Source organism: Manacus candei, unplaced genomic scaffold, assembly GCF_025592945.1.
Source record: "Manacus candei isolate 608988 ecotype Guabito, Panama unplaced genomic scaffold, ASM2559294v1 h1tg000021l, whole genome shotgun sequence".
Lineage (NCBI taxonomy): Eukaryota > Metazoa > Chordata > Aves > Passeriformes > Pipridae > Manacus > Manacus candei.
Window position 1 is genome coordinate 4974856 of NW_026138069.1, and position 20759 is coordinate 4995614.

Genomic DNA, 20759 nt, shown 5'->3' on the forward strand with positions numbered 1-20759 from the left:
CCATGACAGCTTATTAAACTGTGTGGCACCTGCTACCCACACACAGGAAACCTGAGTGAGGCATCTCAGCTCAGGCTTAAGAAGCAAGGATTCCTGGAGAAGAAAAGGACAAAAAAAATCACAACAATGTAGCAGGATCTTTACCTCATGTGACACCAAGAGATTTCTAGCAAAATTAAATGTGTGATTTAATATTCCTCAAGTTGCCAGATAGACATCATCTTCAGACTGGAAGGCAATTGGTGTCATTCATCACTAGGTGAAGCCATTAGCACAAAACCACACGACCCAAGTATGCACTCAGTTACACAGTTATATTGAAATATGTATGAAATTTTGAGAAGTAGAAGGAAAGCAGTGTACAGCCAGCCAGGGGAACTTGGAAATCTTTCAGAAGTTTCTGTCAGTCGAGTATTTGAAACTAGTCTATTTTAAGATGTCAGATCTTTCAGTAGTTAGCTATCCAAATCATCTACATTGGATGTTTTAGAATAACAATTTCTGGGTCTTTGTATTTGTCCAAATTCACGTTGGTTTATCTATTCTCATTTGCCAGTGTATTTTTCCCTTTTAACGTTCCTTATACTCTCCAGACAGACAAGGCGGTGTTTGAAATTTGTCAGGTAGGATTTCACTTTTGTACTCCCCTACCCACTCTGAACAGGGGAAAACAAAACAAACCACGAGAGGAATCCAAATCATGTAGTCTGAAGTATTTGGATCAAATAAAACTGTTCACAGCTAAAGATATAATTCTGTCTACCCATCTCCAGGTAGGTAGAACAAGACAGAAATAGTTCTTCACATCTCTTCAAGCATTTATCTATACATAGCAAAGTACTGCTTAGAGGTTACTGTTCTCCAATTTTATAACATTTAATACAGGGCTTGGACAGTCATAACAATGATTATGACAACTCTGGGAAGGAAAAAGGACCGCATGGAAAAGAAAATAGCAAGCATGACTGAAATTATTTTCCCATACAAACTTAGTTTTAAAAAAATTAGTCTTTGTAAAGAGATCCACTAGTTGAAACAAAACACAAAAATCTCTCTACATACTAAGACATACTAACTCATTAGTTATCCAGACCAGAAATCTGATGTAGCAGTCATGAAACTACAACAGGTTACTCCAGGAGAAACCTTAAAAATAACCCCTAAGGTTTTCCAAAATATCTGTGTAAGAATACTTGTAACATTTGAATATTGTGAATGTTCCAAAGCCATCTTCTTTGTTGCCCAGTTTTTAAAGATTAAAGCTTTCAGGTGATAATCAATGCCTAATATAACTTTGCAAATAGCTGTAACTGGGTCTGGATGAGATGGAGTTAAATTTCTTCACACACCCCCCCCCCAGCTCTCTGCTTTGGGTTTGTGGCTAAAACAGTGCTGATAACACACCAGTGTTTTGGCTAATGCTGAATGGTGCTCATACAGCACAGAGGTTTAATTTTTCATTGCCTCCTCTTCCTCCTCACCCTTCACTCTGCCCAAACCTTCAGGGACTAGGCTGGGGATGGTCAAAAGCTGAGAGGGAACACAGCCAGGACAGATGCCCATAACCAACCAACAGGTTATTCCACATGGCATCATGCTCAGCCATAAAAGCTCAGGGTGAAGAGAAAGAGAGGCCATTCAGAGTTATGGTGTTTGTCTTCCTGTTGTAAACACCTGCCTGCTGGGAGGAAATAAATTCCTTTTTTTGCTTTGCCTGTGCACACAGCTTTGCTTCTCCTATTAAACTGTCTTTATCCTGACCCAAGAGTTTTCTCGCTTTTGTCCTATTGCTCTCCACCACTGGGGGAAGAGTGTATGAGCAGTGGGGTGGGGGCTCACTGGCTGGCAGGGGTCAACCCACCACAGCAGCCCAGGTTTGAACTCAGCCACTTCAGTAGCTCAGTCAGACAACACTAATTCATTCACATATGGTGTTCAGCTTTCAGATACTTCAGTTTATTACAGACTTAACACAATAAAACGTAGTATCAAAAAAAAGTAGATTGCAAAGTTTTCACATCATGGAATGCCAATAGTTACAAAAACTGAAGTCATACCATTGAAGATACATGAAAATTAGTGAGAAAATATGGTCAGATGGGGGGAAAACTTGTGGGAGACAGGGAGAAGGAGAAAAAAAAATTAAGTCAGTTAAAAAAAGAAAAAGGAGAGATACATGATCCAAGTTTTTTAAATAGAAAATTTAATATCATTCTTTGAGTCAAACAATCCCATCTAGAAACATATATTCAGAGTGAAGTTAACTCCAGAGTCTGAACCTCTAAATAACAAGATTCCTTGTCCCAGTTAACTTACATTAAGACAGCTTGTGTCCTACAAGTCATTCCAAAATACCCTTTTACTTCTAGAGTGTTTATCATGCTTAAGTGGATAGATTGTTTGCTACACAGTTACAAGAACATCTTAAGTTACAAAAATAGTTATCACTCATTAGTATTTCTATACATATCTTAAGCTGTTATATGCACACTCTGTACAGTGGATGTTAACAGTAGTTAAATTTGCTTCCTTAAACAAAACAAAAGAGCTAAATCACTGACAGATCCAAAATATTCAGGCACCATAATACACTCACATGTCTGGTACTAAACAACCCTGCCCATGCAAAGCAAAAGCAGTTTCAGTTCCCAGGAGACATACACATCTACGCTGTAGGACCCTTGTGATGGTTGGTGGAAGAGGACAGTCTGAGGATCAGGACAGTCTCTCACTACACTGCCAAGCATTCAGGTTCCATGCAGATTCCTGGACAACAGGCCTCCCAAACCAGTGGAGAATCAGGCTTACATGGCAAGAGCTATAGGGCAGCAGAACTACCCCAAACTAGCCCTCTGGTAATGACCAGAACTCCCCAGCTAAAGATAAAATAGGAAGGTGACTTCTCAAGTGGAACAAACACTGAGTGTTTCCCATAGCCAAATTATTGTTTCCATCATGTTTTGGTTAGGTTTTATTCCTTCCTCCCAAGGCCAAAATAAAAAAATCTAAACTATTTTGCATGATCAGGGCCATCACAAACCAAATATTCTGCTGGTTGCAAGTAGTCCATTACTGAAGTATGTTGGTTGCACTCACATTATTTATCACTCCCTTTCAGAAGTAATAGTAAGCCAGGAAGCATTGCTAGGGTTGTGGCTTTTTGTTGGACAGACAAGTAAAAAAAATAGTTCTTAGAGGTACCACCATTAGTCTTAATAATCTCATAACATTTAAAGTCCAGTTCAACTGACATTCCACTTCATGCCGCTGCCCAACTCTGAAACAGGTCACTCATTTCAGAAGGTGCTGTCTAGGAACATACAGATGTTCTGCTACAAATGTGGGGGGTGGGAGGGATGGGAAGAAAAACAAAACCACAACTACCACTCCCACAAAAAACAAGGAAGCTTTAAGTGCTGAATAAGAGATAACACTATTTCTTTTTTAACTTTTTCTGAATCTAGAAGCTTCTCTCATACTACTCCAAGCACCATGCTTTCCATCATGAGGGCACAACCTTCAGTCAGAAGGTTAAAGACCCTAACAGTTCAATCCAAGCATTTCAGAGATTTGGTGCTTAAATGGTTCCCTCTAAACACCACACACTAAAAAGCCCAGGCATGTTTGCAATGTACGACAATGAAAAATATATTCACTTGCAGAACTTCAAGGACAATTTGAAGCAAAGTCAACTAAGGTGTGTACTTAAGTCTGCCAACATCAGACTGCAAAATATAAACACTACAATGTTAAAATCAAGGTCATGCACACATCAGAAGTGCATTAAGAATTTCAAAGCTATCCACACAGGAAAAAGATACTTATGCTTGTCTTCGTGAAAGATTAAGAACTAAGCAACTATCCCCTAAATATCAAGATGATCAAAGAAATGATGAATGAGCTTCTACAGGCCTTTCCCCACACCAGGAATTCAACAGTGAGTGTCAGGTACTACATCTTTTAGTAAGAGCACTTCTCTTTAAATCTCTCCAAAAAGATATTTGAGTGTTGGATCTCTGATGGTTTGGTAGCTTCATCAATTCATTTATTTATTTTTAAAGCAACATATTTAAAATGTACAATAATTTTGCTCTCCAATGCCAAATAGCCAACATTTTTATGCATTTAGGTGTTCCATACTTAAGTTATGATTTTGAAATTTTACAGTTATTCTATACAGAATACATTAAGCTAATTTTCAATAGTGCCACTACAGTGCAACATCTGGACCACTGTTATAAGGTGTAACTAACAGAGCTTCCATTTTAAAGTGCAACAGGATTTGGTACAGGAATTGCTACAAAGAATTCAAGTGAAAACAACTCTACTAGAAATAAACATACTATGATGCCAGTATAAAGGTATTTTATAGTATTAGAAGGTTATGGGGAAATTACAAGTGAAATATGAATCACTTCAGAAGAAATCCTTCAGAAACTATCTATCTTACACACATGAAGACAAGTCAGGAAAAAACCACAATTCTTCAAGCTCACTTTCTGGAGAGAATTTCTTCTTATTTATAGCGAACTGAAAGGTTTGCCTTTTTTTATTTTAAAATCAAGATAAAATAAATGTGAAAAATGACAGGTTTGTCACTTGGATCTATTCTGATACCTTGTTTAAAAAGTTATACAAGTTAATAGAGTTCCCTTGCTCTCTTAGCATGCTTCCAAGGTCAGCCACATAAATCTAGTCTAAGTTAAGTATTCACACAGACGTTTACTTGCTTATCTGATGAGATGTTATATTAAAATTAGTAGATAAATTAGAATACTTGCCTTGTTTGGTTAGTAATATGCTGACAGTTATGCAAGGAGATACTAACACCTGCAGAACCTTAAGCCTGTTACTGTTACTCTTACTTCTCTCATACTGACTTAATTTGAGAACTCAACAGGACCTTTAACCCACACTATTTTTAAGGTGAGAACTCTTCATCATTCAGTAAGTCTACCATGAATTGATGGTGTTAAAGTTTATATCCATTAGATATCCTACAGGACAAAAACTGAGTTGTACCTTTCCCCTTCTGACACATACATGGAAAGAATAACTCCACTCAATTCTTTAATTTGAATTAACCAACACCAAGCACTACATGCAAGGTTAAGATCTACAGATTTAAGTATGTATTTTGCTCAGTATGTCTGCCAAAATTTCAAAAGTCAGTTTGAGTCTCAGCACTGCATAAAGCGTAACCTCCTTTTGCCATGCTTGTTCAAAAGCAGCGTTCACTACTGTCACCAAATAATTTTGTCATTGTGCTATTCCAGTTATTTTAGACTACCTTTCACCCTTGGAATAAAAAAATATTTTAAATGAATGTAAATATCTGCCTAGAGCTGCTTTCTTCTTTTCTCTTTCAAAAAACCCAAACAAATAACAACCCCCAAACAAACAAAACCAACGCTCTAGGTCTAAATACTTAGGCCTAGAAGAAAACGCCTGCGTCACTTGCTGGCTGACTTCAGATCTAACATGATTTAAATCAGAATTCTCTCCCTGCTCTCCAACATAAGCAAATGTTCCTATAACAAGTAATATCGAAAAGTTAACCCCTCTGCTTTTAGCCAGCTCTCCACTATCCTGGTTTTTAGTTATCACCTTTCAGACAAGCTTATCCATGCATTTTAGCAGCCACAGGACTGAACCTCATCTATACCCTAGAAAGACTAGTCAATTGTGAACTAGTTTCCCTCATGATTGCAAGCTGTAATAAAGAATGCTTACTTTCAAGGGCCAAAACTCAAGAATAATTTTCAGAATATAACTACAGGAAGTCATCCAAATTGACTACTCCAATTCCAGAAATTCTCTAAAGCCAAAACCTGACATCATCATCTTATCAAAAACTATATGAAACTGACAGTTCAGGTTCCAAAAGTTTTCAGAGACTGTCAGAGTAAGTGCTCATAGCATTTCAAACAAAGAAGGGTTTTTTTGGTTTTGTTTTGGAGTTTTTTCTGTATGGTTAAGTAACGCCTCCTAAGTAAGCCTTACATCACTGATATTCTTTTCCCCATCCATCCCCTTAGGTCCATCTAAGAGAGGCCAGTAAAGGAAAGAGTAATGTAGACATCTCTCTTGACTGAAGTACTGGAGCATCAGAGATTGTTAGGGGCAAGAAGTTACCCAGCAGCTTTTTTCCATAGTGTTTATTGCTAATTCATTTTGTGTAACTTATTTCCAGCAGAAGGGCAGGACAAAACCCACAACATCTATTTAAAAAAAAAATATCATTCACTAAAATGCAACAGTCTCAACAGTACCTTCTTATAGCTGCATCTTATCTAATTCAGAAATAAACCAATCCTGATCTAGTTAATTAAAACATTTTGCACCCAACCCTTAGAACAGTCGGCCCTAAGGAGTCAAGTAACTTTGGACCCAAAATTTATAATCACCATAATTGATAAGAACCCTGGAAATTCTCACCGTGCAAACTATGCTATTTACTGCTGTGAGTCAGTCTTGCAATTACATCAGCATTTACCCTTACAGAAAGGATTGCTGCGTTTTCCCTTAACTTTGATGTGAACTGTGAGTGCTCTGGAGGTACAGTAACTACTGCATTTGCTTACTGAGCCTGTGCAAGAAATAAGCACAACCAAACATATTAACACTTAGAAGTAGCTTAAATACGCAGTATATTAAAACAATAAAAATCATGAAAATTTACATGAAGTTCTCCAAACCTGTGCTTAAAGTTTCCCATCTAGTTCCAACTGCACAATACTGATTTTCATAGCTATTCTCAAAAGTTTACTATAAAACACACCGGCAAAGCCTCTACTTATTAATTTTCTACAGTCTTGAATTTTTCCTTTGTCAGTAATTGTTGTGGGGGTTGTTTTTTGTTTAGTTTTAAACCTGACTTTAAATTTAACAATGTACATTCTCCTTATAACATCCCAGAGGTAGCAGGAGGGAATAAGAATGATTCTAGAAGTTGCACATTCAAGTGCAGTGTCATCCAAGAGAGCTTTCCTGGCTGTCACAGACTGCATGTCACCTCTAATCATGTATAGCAAACAAAAACATAGAATCCCAAAATAAAGAACTATTGTCACTGGGTTACTAATAGAAGTTTCACACCCAGATACTTTAAAGTAATCTTGTTATTAAGTAGTAATACTGCCTTTTTCAATAGTCAAATATCAAGAACTGAAGTATAATCTTAAAATTTATAATTTTTTTTTAAAATGCTCATTAGTGACACATTTCACCTAAACACAGACATAAACACAGTTACTCTAAGATGATGTACCACACTGTAAGGAAAGGTCCCAGTTCTGTTCAAGAATCCAATATTCCCCCTCTCCCTCCCACCACACAACTTGACAGAGGTGCTTACAGTAACAGAAAGCAAACAGAAGGGAAAAACACAACACTTAACAAGTGTGCCTATATACATTTTGCACCTCTTCCCTCCTTGTATCTAAAGCGAACAGGTCACCATGTTTGCTATGCTGTACATTGCACGTACTCTCCCCCTCATGTAGTACCAGTCCTATCCAAAGGATCTCTGCAAGCACCAACAGCAGTCATTCCAGACCAACCAGCAGGTGCTTCTACTGTGGAGGTTGAAGTACATTTAAATATTCTGACTGGCCCAGCTGATAGGTCGTGTTTCCTCCACAGTCCACATACTGGTATCTCTCCTGGGATGTTTGCTCAGAGTGGCCAAAGTACGAGGTTGTCACTGTCACTCTTAAAAAGACAAAACAGAAGAGATTTTGAGTTTCCTATTCTATAAATGTGCTGTTATACTACTAGGGTTTTTAAGGAGAAAGTTTTGGAACAAAACATGTTATAAATAAATTTAAAAACATTAGTAATTTACCACTATAGATTTTCTCCATACAAGACATCTGGTTCCCTGAGTACACACTTGTTTTTCTGAAGATGCTAAAGCTGAGGTTTGCTCATAATATCTTTTTTAGTGATGAGAAAGCAAATGATTAGACAAGTCATCGTATGTCTAGCCTAAACACAGACCCCTACAACCCACCATGCTGAAATTTATGCAACGTCACAAAAAGCAATCTCTGACAGAGTACTAAAGCCTGTAACTCCTTCAAGATGACAAAGTTCTCAGCAAGTTCTGAACAGTGGCTGATACACAAAGTCATTTTAAAGTCTTTGAGACATTAGTAGCTCCACAGGTACAGCCCAACTGCAGAGCAGATACAGTAACAACAGTTCTGTTTATTTGAGTGTCTTTACACCACCAGAACCTGTCAAAAGGCCTGGTTCAGTTTCAAGAACTAGAAAGCACGTTGATTTCATTTTATCTATGATGCAAAGACTCCAGGATTAAATATTTCTAAGTAATATTTTGATAACAATTACACAGCTTCTAAAATTTTTTCCAACAAATAGAAAGTTTGCCATACTTACTGCATCATCACCACTATGTTATGTACTTTGATAGATGGTAAAGTACAGAAGTCACTGCAAAAAAAGAAAAACAATTATTGGATTTGCATCAAACCTTTCAAGGTAATTATCTAAAAAGCAAGACTTGTGGTTTCAACTGGAAATTCTGACAGAGACTACAGAGTTGGTAGCAATGGCAATAAAATCACTTGCTCTAAGTCACCAGCAGTTACTGTATGGTCACCTAGATCTGTTTTATATATACAGTCTTGCTTTCACAGGACAAATCTAAACGTGTGTTTGCTTACATATAATGCCTGCCAACAGAACTGTCCTAAGAAACTGTTCACTCCATCTTTCAGAAGCTAAAAAAGTTAACCTAACCCACTACATTAAAGCCTGTTGATATCACTTTGCCACTGACAAAGATTTTCAGTATGAAGGGATACAGAAATAATTTGCTGCAACTCCACTTCACGTGGAATTCTATATATAGAAACTTTACAAGAAAAGATCAATGTTATGCCAATTTTAGCATTTTTTCAGGTAAAGTCAGCATTAAAACCCCCCTCAAACATCCTGAAGGTACTGCTATTCTTGCTCAACACGTACCAACAACTTAGGAAAGTCCCTTTTATTTTTTGCACTCATCCACCTCTACATTATGCAAAGTAACCTTTAACCAACATACAGAGATTCTAGAGTCAAGGTTATTGTTCTCTTGCAAGAAAACCTTTTCAGAGTGATGTTTTCTGACACGCGCCTACGTACCAGTTATACAAAGCACCATGTAAGTGCATATTTTTAACCCCCACTTCTTAAATCATTTGCTCTTGGGCATCAAACTATCAGCTCTAGAATGAAAACCATGTGATCAGTGCAGTAAGATTGCATGGCAGCCACCACAACATTTCAGTGGTCAACGCCGTGGTCATTCTTTCCCCTTGCACCAACAAACATACAATATAGTATTAAACAGTGAATGAACAAAGGTGATCCAAATTGTAAGAAAATACAAATCAAACAGCTTGGTATTAAAAGCTGTTTTATATCTGTACCAATGTCAAACATTTTGATTTTGTTTTCCCTGCTAGGCTTAAATCAGAATTTAGTTAGAGCGTAATGCCAGATACCCTCAGTTAATGTACTTTTCTAATCCTAAATATAGAAAACCTGTAACACAATATAAAGCCAGCTCACATACAATAGTACATACTGGTTGACAAGCAGAGAGGGGCAACACCAACATGCTGGGGTTTTTTTAAGTCAAGATTAGATGAAAATTAATCTGCTTTAAAAAACAAACCACAAACCAACCAAATAAAAAAAATACCAACAAACACTACACAGCACAAAACTGTAGCTAGGAAACTACATTGAAGGTGAACTACACATTGAGCCAGCTCTCTAAAATAAATGTGGAAATGCCCTGTATGATGTTGATTTCATCATGCAGGTTGGTTGAATGCAGACACTTCATGTCATTGAGAATCTCTGGTATTCAACCTAAGTTGACTTTACAGGACACACACTCTCTGGGATCCAAACCTGGGAGCTAGGACTAAAGCAAGACCTAAATTAACTAGCTGGGGAAACACTGAAATGTGATCCACTGTAAAATCCCCCAATGCTATAACCCACAACACTATCTGTATTAGAAAGATAAGCCCAGGGCCTTCGTATTTTTATGTGGAGAAAAAACCCAAACACAGAAACAAATACAAAACCCCAATAAGACAAGCTGAAGCTATCTTAGCTAGGTATTCAAACAAAGGAAGCTCACTTGCTGTCTCCAGGGTTGCTCCATACAGCAAACCCAGGTTTCCAGACTCACAACACAGTGAAGGAGTAGAAACCCATCAACAATAACTGTCAATAGCTCAGGGTAGTCAACTAATAACAACTGTGTAACATACAGAAAATATGGAGAAAATGAACAGCTATAATTTTGTATGTGGTTCATGTTCTTTTTAGTACATTTCAAACACATGACAGCAAAGTTAGTGAGTGCTACTCACTAGGACCTTGCTCTAACAGCCTGTACAAGAACTTAACTGACACAAACTTCTAGAGTCATGGGTCTCTTCACTAAGTATAGTCCATGCTTAGTGTCCCTGTGCTGAAGCAACAAATATTCTCTCACATGTACAAATGACCTATTAGTCTGCTCTTCTAGCAACATTCACAAACAGTCCTGAAGGAGGGCAAGTTCACCTTACAGCCTGCTGGCACTGATGCATTACAGCTTCACTGTTTCTACTGCACAACATATCTCCAAGCTGGACCAGTGAGTGCATCATTGTTCCACACCACTGTTGCCAAGGCTCCAAATGTCAAGCAGAGGAGTCTGGAAGCCAGTCAGTTCAGACTACAGACAGCTTCTGCCTGTCTATATCTTTTTACACATCCAAAGCCATGCAGGTTTTTCTAAGGCTAGCCATCAGCTTGCAGGGGAAAGTTGCAGCTAATGTTGGGAACAGACTCTCAACAGCATTACTGAAGTTGAGGCCACAGTACTGACCATGAAAGTTTCAATGTATTATTGCACCAGAAGCACAACTAGGTAGGTATTAGCATGACTTCTATGAAGGTTATGAAGTTTATTTATTCCTCATACATCCAAAGAGTGAGCAGATTCACAGGATTCAGTGTTTACATTAAGCTACCTTACATGGTTTTAAAAGGTGACAGAAGTTCAACACTTTCCATTTATTTAGAATTTGTGCCCCTCTTGCTATTTCATACCTATTTCAATTTATTCCAACACTGCAGAACTAGAAGGGGCTGTCATCCACTGGAACTGCACATGGACCTGAAGTCTCAATAGTTAACTCTTTCTTTTCAGTCTGCATTTCAGTGTAAGAGAACTAACATTTATCTTTTTTACCAAGACACAATGAGCTAACAGTCTGTTGGACAAATGAACTTTCAGAAGCTATGAATAAAACCACACAAAGGGCAGGCTGTAAATACTGCTTACTATTGTATACACATGGTCTGAAGCAAAGAAATGCAAATTAGTCTTTAATTTGTATAGTATTAAATACAAACTTTCTTCTACTGCAGAGAAAGTTGTAGGAAACTTACTAGAGAACCTGTTAGGGGAACCCACCTGCACCTTCACCCCCCAAAGCAGCTATTGCCAAGGCCTAAATCATTTGGAGAGAAACAATTTAAAGGGCTAAGTGCCAGGTACAGGAAGTCACTATATGAAATTATTGAAACAACTGTGGTTGAACTATTCTTCAGTACTACTAAACTTTAAGAAAATGCAACAACATCTCTGCAAGCAGATTTATGCTAACTTTGGAAAAAGTTGCTTTTAACACCATTGCAATTTTTAATTAGACCCATGTGATATTTAGAGGTGAATATACTTACAACATGTAGCTCATTTCATCTTGTATGACCGTGGGCACCATATAATCAATCTAAAAAAGAAAGTAATGAAAACACAAATGAGTAGATCTATATATGCAGATTAACATGTATTCAACTTTGAAAGCCTATACTACTTACCTGTTTCATATCCAGAGGACCAATGTTGGTGATGTTGTTTAAACGTGCTTTGCCAATAACTGTTTTTGAAAACTGAACTTGGGCTGTGATATTTGCCACTTCAACAGAGTAATAGTTGTTATTCGTTATATTTAGTGTGTTCTGAAAAAAAACAAACACAAAACATTAACAGCCAGTCCATTCTGTGTATCTTCACGAGATACACAGAGGAAGCATTTTGAAACTTGTGTATGAGACAGTAACACCTGAAATGATGCAAGTAAATTTTCTTGCTTGCTATGATTGTGGGGAGGAGTGATGTAATGGACCATCACTTAACTCCTTTCTCAGGATTTGTTCAGTGAATATATCGAGCAGCACAAACTTCTTCACAACTTCCCTGGCGACAACCCTCCACTGCAAACACCGAATTCCTTCCTATCCTCAATTATTCCTTCCAGGAAATTTAGCTATCAGAGGACCCTTTTCTCCCAAGGTAGTTTTGCTTTATTTAAAATGAAGAACTCTACCTAAAGTCTTTAGGCAACCCTGTATTGAGTGCATTACCAAGAAGTCAAGAACCATGAGGAAAGAACTCCTCTAAGTTATAAGGTGGATAAGAAATCATTTTTCCTCAGCTCCAATTTGACAAATGCATAATACAAGGGTAGTATCAAATAGCATTCCTACATAGACACATTACCTTTCACTTATATTCCAAAAATAATGCAGAAAACTCCAAAATCACTGTTCCCATAAAAAAAAAAGTCCCAGTGTTAGCTTGTAATTCCAGTTCTATTAGCTGTAGATACAGGAACGAGCCACAGCAGATACAGTTAAACTTTTCCAACTGGTCATTTTAGCTGCTTCTATTTCTTAAGGCACTGACTAAGCTTGTCAGCTAGACCAGAACTTCTATGTATATTAAACTATCACTATCCCTTGATGCATTATTCAGTACAAATATCCAAAGAGACAGTCAGACTTACCGTAATATTTAGATATATTATACGTCTACCCTGTTCGTAAGTGACATACACTGACTTCACACCAACGTACTGAACGTCAATTGAGCGAGGAAACAAGAAAAATACAGCCAACCCAGAAAGCAGTAAGCATACAGTTACAGAAGCAGTCACGTAGAGCTTTCTGGAGAAAAAAAGAGCACATTTCAGAGTCAAAAGCACGTTAAACAACAGTGGCATGCTACTTTCTGTAAGTGATAAGTAGCAGGACTAGTCAATACAAGTAATTCAGTCTATTTCTAGCTTCCAATAGCTTCTAAAAGGGAAAAAAATAGCTATGCTGCACTTCACATCTATGTATCAAAACAGCTGTTACTCTTGTTTATACATCAGAAATCACATTTCAAAACACAGTTATTCCAACACTTGTAACTTATAGAGAAAAATGGAAGAGATAAATATTTTTGTGTTTTGAAACAAAAGCACTTCCTCTTAACATTCATTTATAGCACAACTTCTGTCATTCAGCAGGACTCTTGCACAACACACCCAGAAAGCAAAATAAAGCTCTTATGACAGAGAATCCCAACTTTCAGGGAAAGTGTTAGACTCCAGATAAGGAGCAGGAAATCCACAATTAACCTAATTGTGTGGGTGTGGGTGTGGGTGGGTGGGGGTGTGTGTGGGTGAGATAATAAAAAACCCCACCCACAAATAAAAGACTCTACTGTAGCTCCAATTTTGTCAAAATTAGAACACTACAGTAATACATTTCAAATTTGTACTAATGTTACATCAGGTGTATGATCAGAATATATTACGTGAAGTTACTGTATTTTTTTTTCCTGGTGATCATTTCTGTTTACTACAGAAACATCAAACATTATCCAAACATTAGAGAAAACAAAACAAACAAAGAAACAAAAACAAAACTAAAAAACAAAACCCCAAATGTGTCAGAGCAAGAAGCCCTGAGCATTGTAATGAAACCTTTAAGTAGATCCTAGGAAAAAAATAAATATACTGTATCAGAATGATGAATTTGTTGACTTTACTACTTGCAAAAATCAGGTGACTTATTTAGTAGTAGTGGCTCAAAGAAGCAATCACTTGACTCAGACTTTAACAGTGAAGATGTATCTGCTTAGGTCAATTAAGATACCACAGAGATTGATAAATACTTGCATCATTACTGTAAACACACAGATAAGTATCTATATGAATAGGTCATACACTATTACTTAGCTTTGTACTTAGCTAAGACATACTGTGATGGAAGTATGCACACCTGTTAATAAATAACTCTCCTGAAGTTAGAGGTTAAGACTGACATAACTCACGATAAAGGTTCTTTCAGTACAGAATGCAAGAGAACATTCCAGTGATCTCAGCTTGATTCTTCTTATCACTATCTCCTTTAAATTCTTGAATTTTAACTAGAAGAGAATAATTAACTGTAGATCCATGTATGACAAGTAACCATTAACTTACGTTCTTCTTGGCCTCAGTCTCTGATCACTGTATGGAATTAATGCTACCAGCTGATTTTCCTGCCCTGAAAACAAAAACACCCTTTAAGAATTTAAGCAAAGAATAAGTATTGTTGCAGTTTTACCTGAGTGCCCATTGTGACTTAATGGCACCAAAGAATAAACACTAATGATAAACATTTAAATTCTAGATAATCAAGTCAAATACTACTGCAGCTTCTGTCATTTTCTAAAATAGAGCATGGATTACACAACACTGAGAGGAAAAAACACCAAGTCTGCAAAGACCAAAACACCAATAAATTCCACCTCTGTGCTGCACGCATGCATGGGAGGCAGCTTGCCTCTGGCACCACTTCCTGGAGGAAAACAGAGATAGAACAGCTTTGAGCTCTCTGTGTCAGACCATATAAAGTCATAGGACAAAACATGTAGAAGCTTGGGCAGTAAGAACTGATACAGAAGGCATTCTTCATGTACTGTTCTGAAAAGCAGAAGTCAGGTTTGTTTAAAAAAAACCCTAACGAACAACAAACCCAAGCTGCAACTACCATGTAACAATATGGATGGCCTTGGCAACACAAGTTATACACACACTGCATTCACTGGTACATAAAACCATTTATCACGGTGCTGCTGGGCTGCAGCACCCTGTAAGTAAAAGTAAGTATCTACTGGAATTCCTCCAAACAACAAGTTATGTCACTAGACAGCATGCTTAAAAGGGGAATATCTTAGCAGCAGAAGTAAAGAACACAGGCACAGATGAGTTGTTGAAAACACATGGACCACACCTGCCTATATAGCTTTTGCTCTTTGCTGTGGCACTGAGATTTGCCTGTATGAGAACAGAGGCCTCAAGGCCAAGTCATATTTGCACTTTTTAAGCCAAATGCAGAATTTGACCAAATCATCACTTAGCTAATTAAGCACTTGGAAGTAATTCCATGCTGAATCACTAAGCTAGGCAAAGCATGCTAACCAAGAAGGTACTAACATGTAAAACATCAACCTTCTAAAAAACTTCTACCAGTTTAAAACAAATTTTCATCTCTGCTTCAATTAAGCATCTTCAACCTTTGAACACAACAGCACAGTCCTGCTTTCATACCATATCATACTGAAAAAGTTAAAGCTTTCCAAGTTACAAAGCATAATTTCACATATTTATTATAGTTTAGCCATAATCATGTGTTATAGACTTATGAGTCATGTAGTCATTCTGTGAACACTTAACTTATACCCTATTCCCTCAAAAAAACTCCAAACATTATTTTCTTTTTCTCTAAAGTACTAAGGAATAATTAAAAAGACAATGCTCTTAGTTCTAACAGCTCATTTAAAATTCTAGCTTTAATCACATTATTTCATTAGAATGCATGGACAACATGCATGTTTTAATAGTTACTGCAAAATAATTACTTCAAAAAATAATTAACTCACATTTAAGTATTACATCTACAGATCCCACAGTCAAGAAATAAGCTTCAGAACACAGGAATCCCATTATTTCTGCATTTTAGCTAGCACGGTTTTGAGTTAAACTTGCTATTGATATTATCTAGTATTTCAAGTTAGCAAGCTAACAGAACAAACTTCCTTCTCTATAGTCTTTTGGTTAATATAATTTTTAGTTTCATAGCTTTTCCACACTTCAAATTTGCTGAATTCACTCCAATCATAGTATGAAGTTTAACAGCTAAAACACAAATCTCTTATATTTACAACTGTTTAACTGTGCCCCCTGCCACTTATACATATGTGAGGCACAAGTATTTTTGAACTATATCATAACCTAATCTCACTGAGGCACATGTAGAAGGACACAGCATAGACATCACTCAGTTTTCCTGAGATGTTGGTCAAAATCAGTTCCAAGAGCTTTTACACCCAATAATCTGTTTTGGATAAGAGGTCTGGCAAAAGCAGATCCACACACTAAATCTCATCAGTTCTCCCCCCCCCATCAAAAGGAAGATCTTGCAGCTGAAGCAGAAGACTGTCCCTTGGCCTGCTGTGTTTGTCACTCTCTCCTTCTGCCCACTTTCAGATATTCTGCATTCTCCTTTCACAGATTGCTTCCTAGATAGCTATTTAGGTGGCTTATCATGCAGGAGAGAAATGTAACAAAACAGCTCCATATCAAAAGGAAAAACAAAATATGAGGGCAAAGTGAAAAAAAACCCAGTTAGGTATGAAGACTAATGCTAGGCAGCCTATTCTTTCCCTTGGCAGCCAAAGATCCTATATATTTTCAACTCTAAAGCTGAGAAGAAAGAAACAGTAGCATTGTACAGACAAGTGAAAACCCAACACTGAACAGCCAAAACCGACCCAATTTTTTCCATTTATGTAGTGTAATTGTAACAAAATACTTAGTCCTAAAAAGCCAAAAAGATGAAAAAACTTGAGTAGAAGGGCTCTATTTGTTATGAATTATTACACTTATAACTGCACATGGTTATGAAGCAAACTTATAAGTTAAAAAAGAAATTAAAAGAACAACAAAGACAACTTACCTCGTGGAATTCTTCCCGTTCCCTGGCAAGTTGGGCAGGTGACACTGTCTCTTCCTGTAAATTCCACATAGGGAAACTGTGACACATCTCCACATCTGCTGTCCTCATTGTGCACTTCCGAGTGAACTAAACCATTCCTCACGTTATCAGACACTGAGCTTCCATCATAGCCATCTTCCTTGCATGTATGCATAGGCAGGTGAGAAAGTGATTTTCCCATGTCTAAAATAGAAGTCAGAAGAAAGTTTTCAGGGACAATGATTCAAACATGGCTTGTATTTAATTCCCCTGCACCGTGTAACAGTTAGTCTATGGTCACAGTCTGACATGACTCCAGGTCTCCTTTGTTCAGATCCCTTAAGACCTGCAAAGCACCACAGCCCTGTCAAGCTGTAAAGAACCTGAACTAACTGGGAGCTTTGTTCAGATCCTCCAATATGCACAGGTTGAAAGGGGATCTATGAGAGGCTTTAAAGTTGGAAGGGTACAATCGCTGGCAAAAGTTGCAACAGTCTAGCAGGGCTTTTCAAAGGATTGTTACTGTACAGACTTTAACAGAACACATCAACCTTTGTATAAAAGAAAAAATAAAATCAAGATTGGGCTCTAGAAAGCAAGTTTGCAATTTTTAGTTAATTCTACACATACTACAGACCCAATTCTAACAAGTTTTTTAGGTTGGACTTGTTTTGATAACATGGAACCAGCTACTAGTTTCCAAGTTAGAAATATAGATATCCAGGTGTTTAAATTGATGAGTCCTTTTAACTCAAAAGAGGACTAATTCACAAGAAAGTCAAGTTAAAAATGGGAGTGAGTTTAACATAGTTGCTGCCAAGTAGCATTTATAAAGACTTATTTAAAAAAAAAAGCATTACTCACAAAAGCGTTTTTGTTACCTACACAAATTTTAACTTTTTTCTCATTATTGTAGCCATAACACTGAAACACTTTGAAATACAGAACAGTTGGATCTAAAGTCTGTAATAAACTGAGGCAAACAGAAACCTTCCCAATTTGCAACAGGTGGAAAGCAAACTCAAAGGTAAAAAAAAAAATAAATCTGTACAGCAGTGGCAATCAGCTTATCCCCATAAGCCATTTTAGTTACTTAACACATAGGTACACCAGTCACTCAATTCATCACTGTCTGGGGGAACAGCATGATTTAAAGAGAACATGCAAAACTCCATTTTTTTTCCCATTAAGTGGCATTTTTAAAGCAGCATCTAGCAATTATCATGCTGGTTCACTGAAAGGAAGTCCTAAGAGTAAGATTAAGAGAGCAAAACAAGTCAGAATATTTTAAGCCAACCACTCAAGACAGAACAAATCTCAAATATGTTGATGGTAACACAAACACAACATTAATTCATTATATTGCCACGAAGGATAGGTGAACGTGGGAGCGGGAAAGTAAGTCAACAAATGCCAACAAGTCCCAGTTACTGCTCCAGCAAACATGCAGGATTTTTTTTTTCCATCAAGGTCATTAAACCCTCACAAGAAGGCAAAGTACTAACCCTTGTGCTGCTACTTTTTAAAACATTCTAAGTTTGAGAGCCATTCAATAATAGAAATTGTTGAACTGAAAATTAAAACTATCAGGCTGTTGAAAAAAAAAAATCCTGAAAAGGCTGCTGACAATTATTCCACAAGGGGTTTTTGTTTACTGTTCTCCTTGCAGCTGACCCACAGCCTTCCTGCTATGAAACTTGAGTCTTGCAGTTTAGGCAATAGCTGTCACAGCTACAGGCCTGAAAGCTTATGGATCAATCCCTGGTGCTGTGGTGCTACAACTACACCCAATTTAGATGCTCTGCTGACACTAGGCCCAGGCTATGTCTACATTAACAACTTAACACAGACCAAGCAGCAACTCTTTAAAAGAAATAGTCACTGAGCATCCAAAATCCACACTGCATCTGTTTTTGTGTGTTCATTCCATTGTCTAGACTGACAACACCCACTGGCAACTGGACTGCATCTTCTAGTTTTAGCTTCTTCCAAAAGGAAGAGTTCATGCACGCCCTGATCACACTGTGACATGAATCAAAGTGCAGCAGGCAAGGGTAACCAGGAATTCCTTTCAAGAGCACACCCTTTATTTGAATTAAAATACTGATGCATATGCATCCTTCAATGCCAACTCTACCTGAGCTTCAATAGTTAGAATTTACTGGTGCCAGAGACTTGGGACATGTCTCAGTTCACAAATAAGAAAACAGAGAACCATTTGCAAACAAAATTTGATCCTCCAACATACTTTCCCCCCCAACCAAGCCTAAACCATATTACAGCTTACTAATAATCAAGAACATGGTCTTTTATCCAGCACTTATATGCTGAAGAGTAGTAACTCTGAGAATATAACATCTTCGTATGTGACAGCCTCTATACTGTCACCAAAACCAGAAACCCAACTTCCTTAATAGCTGGACTTTGATCCAGTCTCTCCCTTGTAACTGATGTTACACTTCAGTCTGCTTGGAGTTTCCTTAAATTCACACTCTGTTAAAAACAGTTTGGTAAATTAAAAATGTTTTGATAAGTGGCTTTGTTTAAGACTGCACCCTTCAGATTGCTACAGCACTGCGAGACTATAGTATATAGACAAAACCCAAACAGTGTCGCAGACACACAGAACCACCACATCCTGTGCTACATGCAAGACTCGGGGAGGTGGAGGGGAGGACACTTTTTGTTTATAAACTAAGTGAAACGTTATACAACTGGAGAAGTTGTTATACTTCTCCAGCAGGTTAGGGTGGCGTTTTTATCCTTTATATGCAAATACATAAACTTGAGATTACAAACCTACTTCTTTTTCAATACATCAAAAGATTTCGAATCGCGACCATCTCCTGCCCCATGAGCTGTGCCTTAATCATGAACATCACAAGCTCCTCCAGAGTAGAGCACGCAGCAGGGTAAGGCAGCGACCTGGCAGCCACAGACCTGCCCAGCATAGGTGGGCACGACCAGCGGTGCCTTTCGTGACCCCCTGACAACCCCACCTCTCGAGCACTGCTTGCCCAGTTAAGGCTGGCGCTGCCAAAAACACGGGAGTCAAGAATCCCGGCATTTGGGGGTTTTCTCGCCCGTCAGCGCCAGCTGCTCTCGCAAACATGGCGAAGTCCCGGCCGGCAGGCTGGGACAGGGCCCGCCGAGCTCGGTCGCTGCCGGGTTGCCTCCGGCGCCCGCCCTCCCCGGGGGATCTCGGCACAGGAGCCGCTCCGGGACAGGGTCAGGTCAGGTCAGGCCAAGCCGGGCCGGGCCAGGCACCCCCCGCCCCGCCGCGGGCCTGCCCAGGCCCCGCCGAGGCCCACGGGAGGCCGCGGCGACCCCCGCCCGGCGCAGCTCCGCCAGCGCCCCGCGGCCCTGGCCCCGCGCCGGGAGAGCCCTTCCCTTCCCTTTCGGCCCCGTCCCTCCCCACCTGCGGCGCGGGCTCCGCTGCCGGGCCGGGCACGCAGGAGCGGAGGCTCCCGAAGCGACGCTGCAGCCGGCGCTGAGCCCCGGATCGGGAGTGTGCGCAGCCGCGGGGCGGCGGGGGCGGCGCCGGGCCCGGCACATCCCGCCCTGTCTGTCCCGCCTGGCTGCGGGTGGAGCGTCCCTTGGCTCCAGGGGGAGCCGGGGGTATGGGGTTCTCTGCTGTTCTCCTGGCAGGCCGGGCCGTGCCAGGCTTCCAGCTGGCGGGAGGCTCGGGAACGGCACATAAACTACCCTCACTGGGCGGAGTGGAGGATGATCCCGCACGCGGGCATGGAATCAAGGGAAAGGGGAATGGGCTAATGGGGCAGCCCTGCTCCGCGGCGGAGGGAGATGGAGCGGGATTTCTCCCAGGGTTTCCCTGTCAGCTGTGGTTCAGAGTCAGAGTCAGTTAAGTTCGAAAAGACCTCTGGAGA

At 39.1% G+C, this 20759-nt stretch overlaps 1 protein-coding gene across 1 annotated transcript; it reads right to left on the bottom strand.

Annotated features, from left to right (window-relative positions):
* Nucleotides 1–1934: 1934 nt before the first annotated feature.
* On the bottom strand, nucleotides 1935–20440 carry TMEM106B (transmembrane protein 106B). Its single transcript, XM_051786023.1, has 8 exons — nucleotides 20291–20440; nucleotides 16855–17076; nucleotides 14337–14400; nucleotides 12870–13029; nucleotides 11902–12042; nucleotides 11764–11813; nucleotides 8404–8457; nucleotides 1935–7713 (listed from the first exon to the last, which is right to left on the bottom strand). The coding sequence occupies exons 2-8, from the start codon at nucleotides 17072–17074 to the stop codon at nucleotides 7575–7577; spliced, it is 828 nt and encodes a 275-aa protein (XP_051641983.1). The 5' UTR covers nucleotides 17075–17076; nucleotides 20291–20440; the 3' UTR covers nucleotides 1935–7574.
* Between the last annotated feature and the right edge of the window lie 319 nt (nucleotides 20441–20759).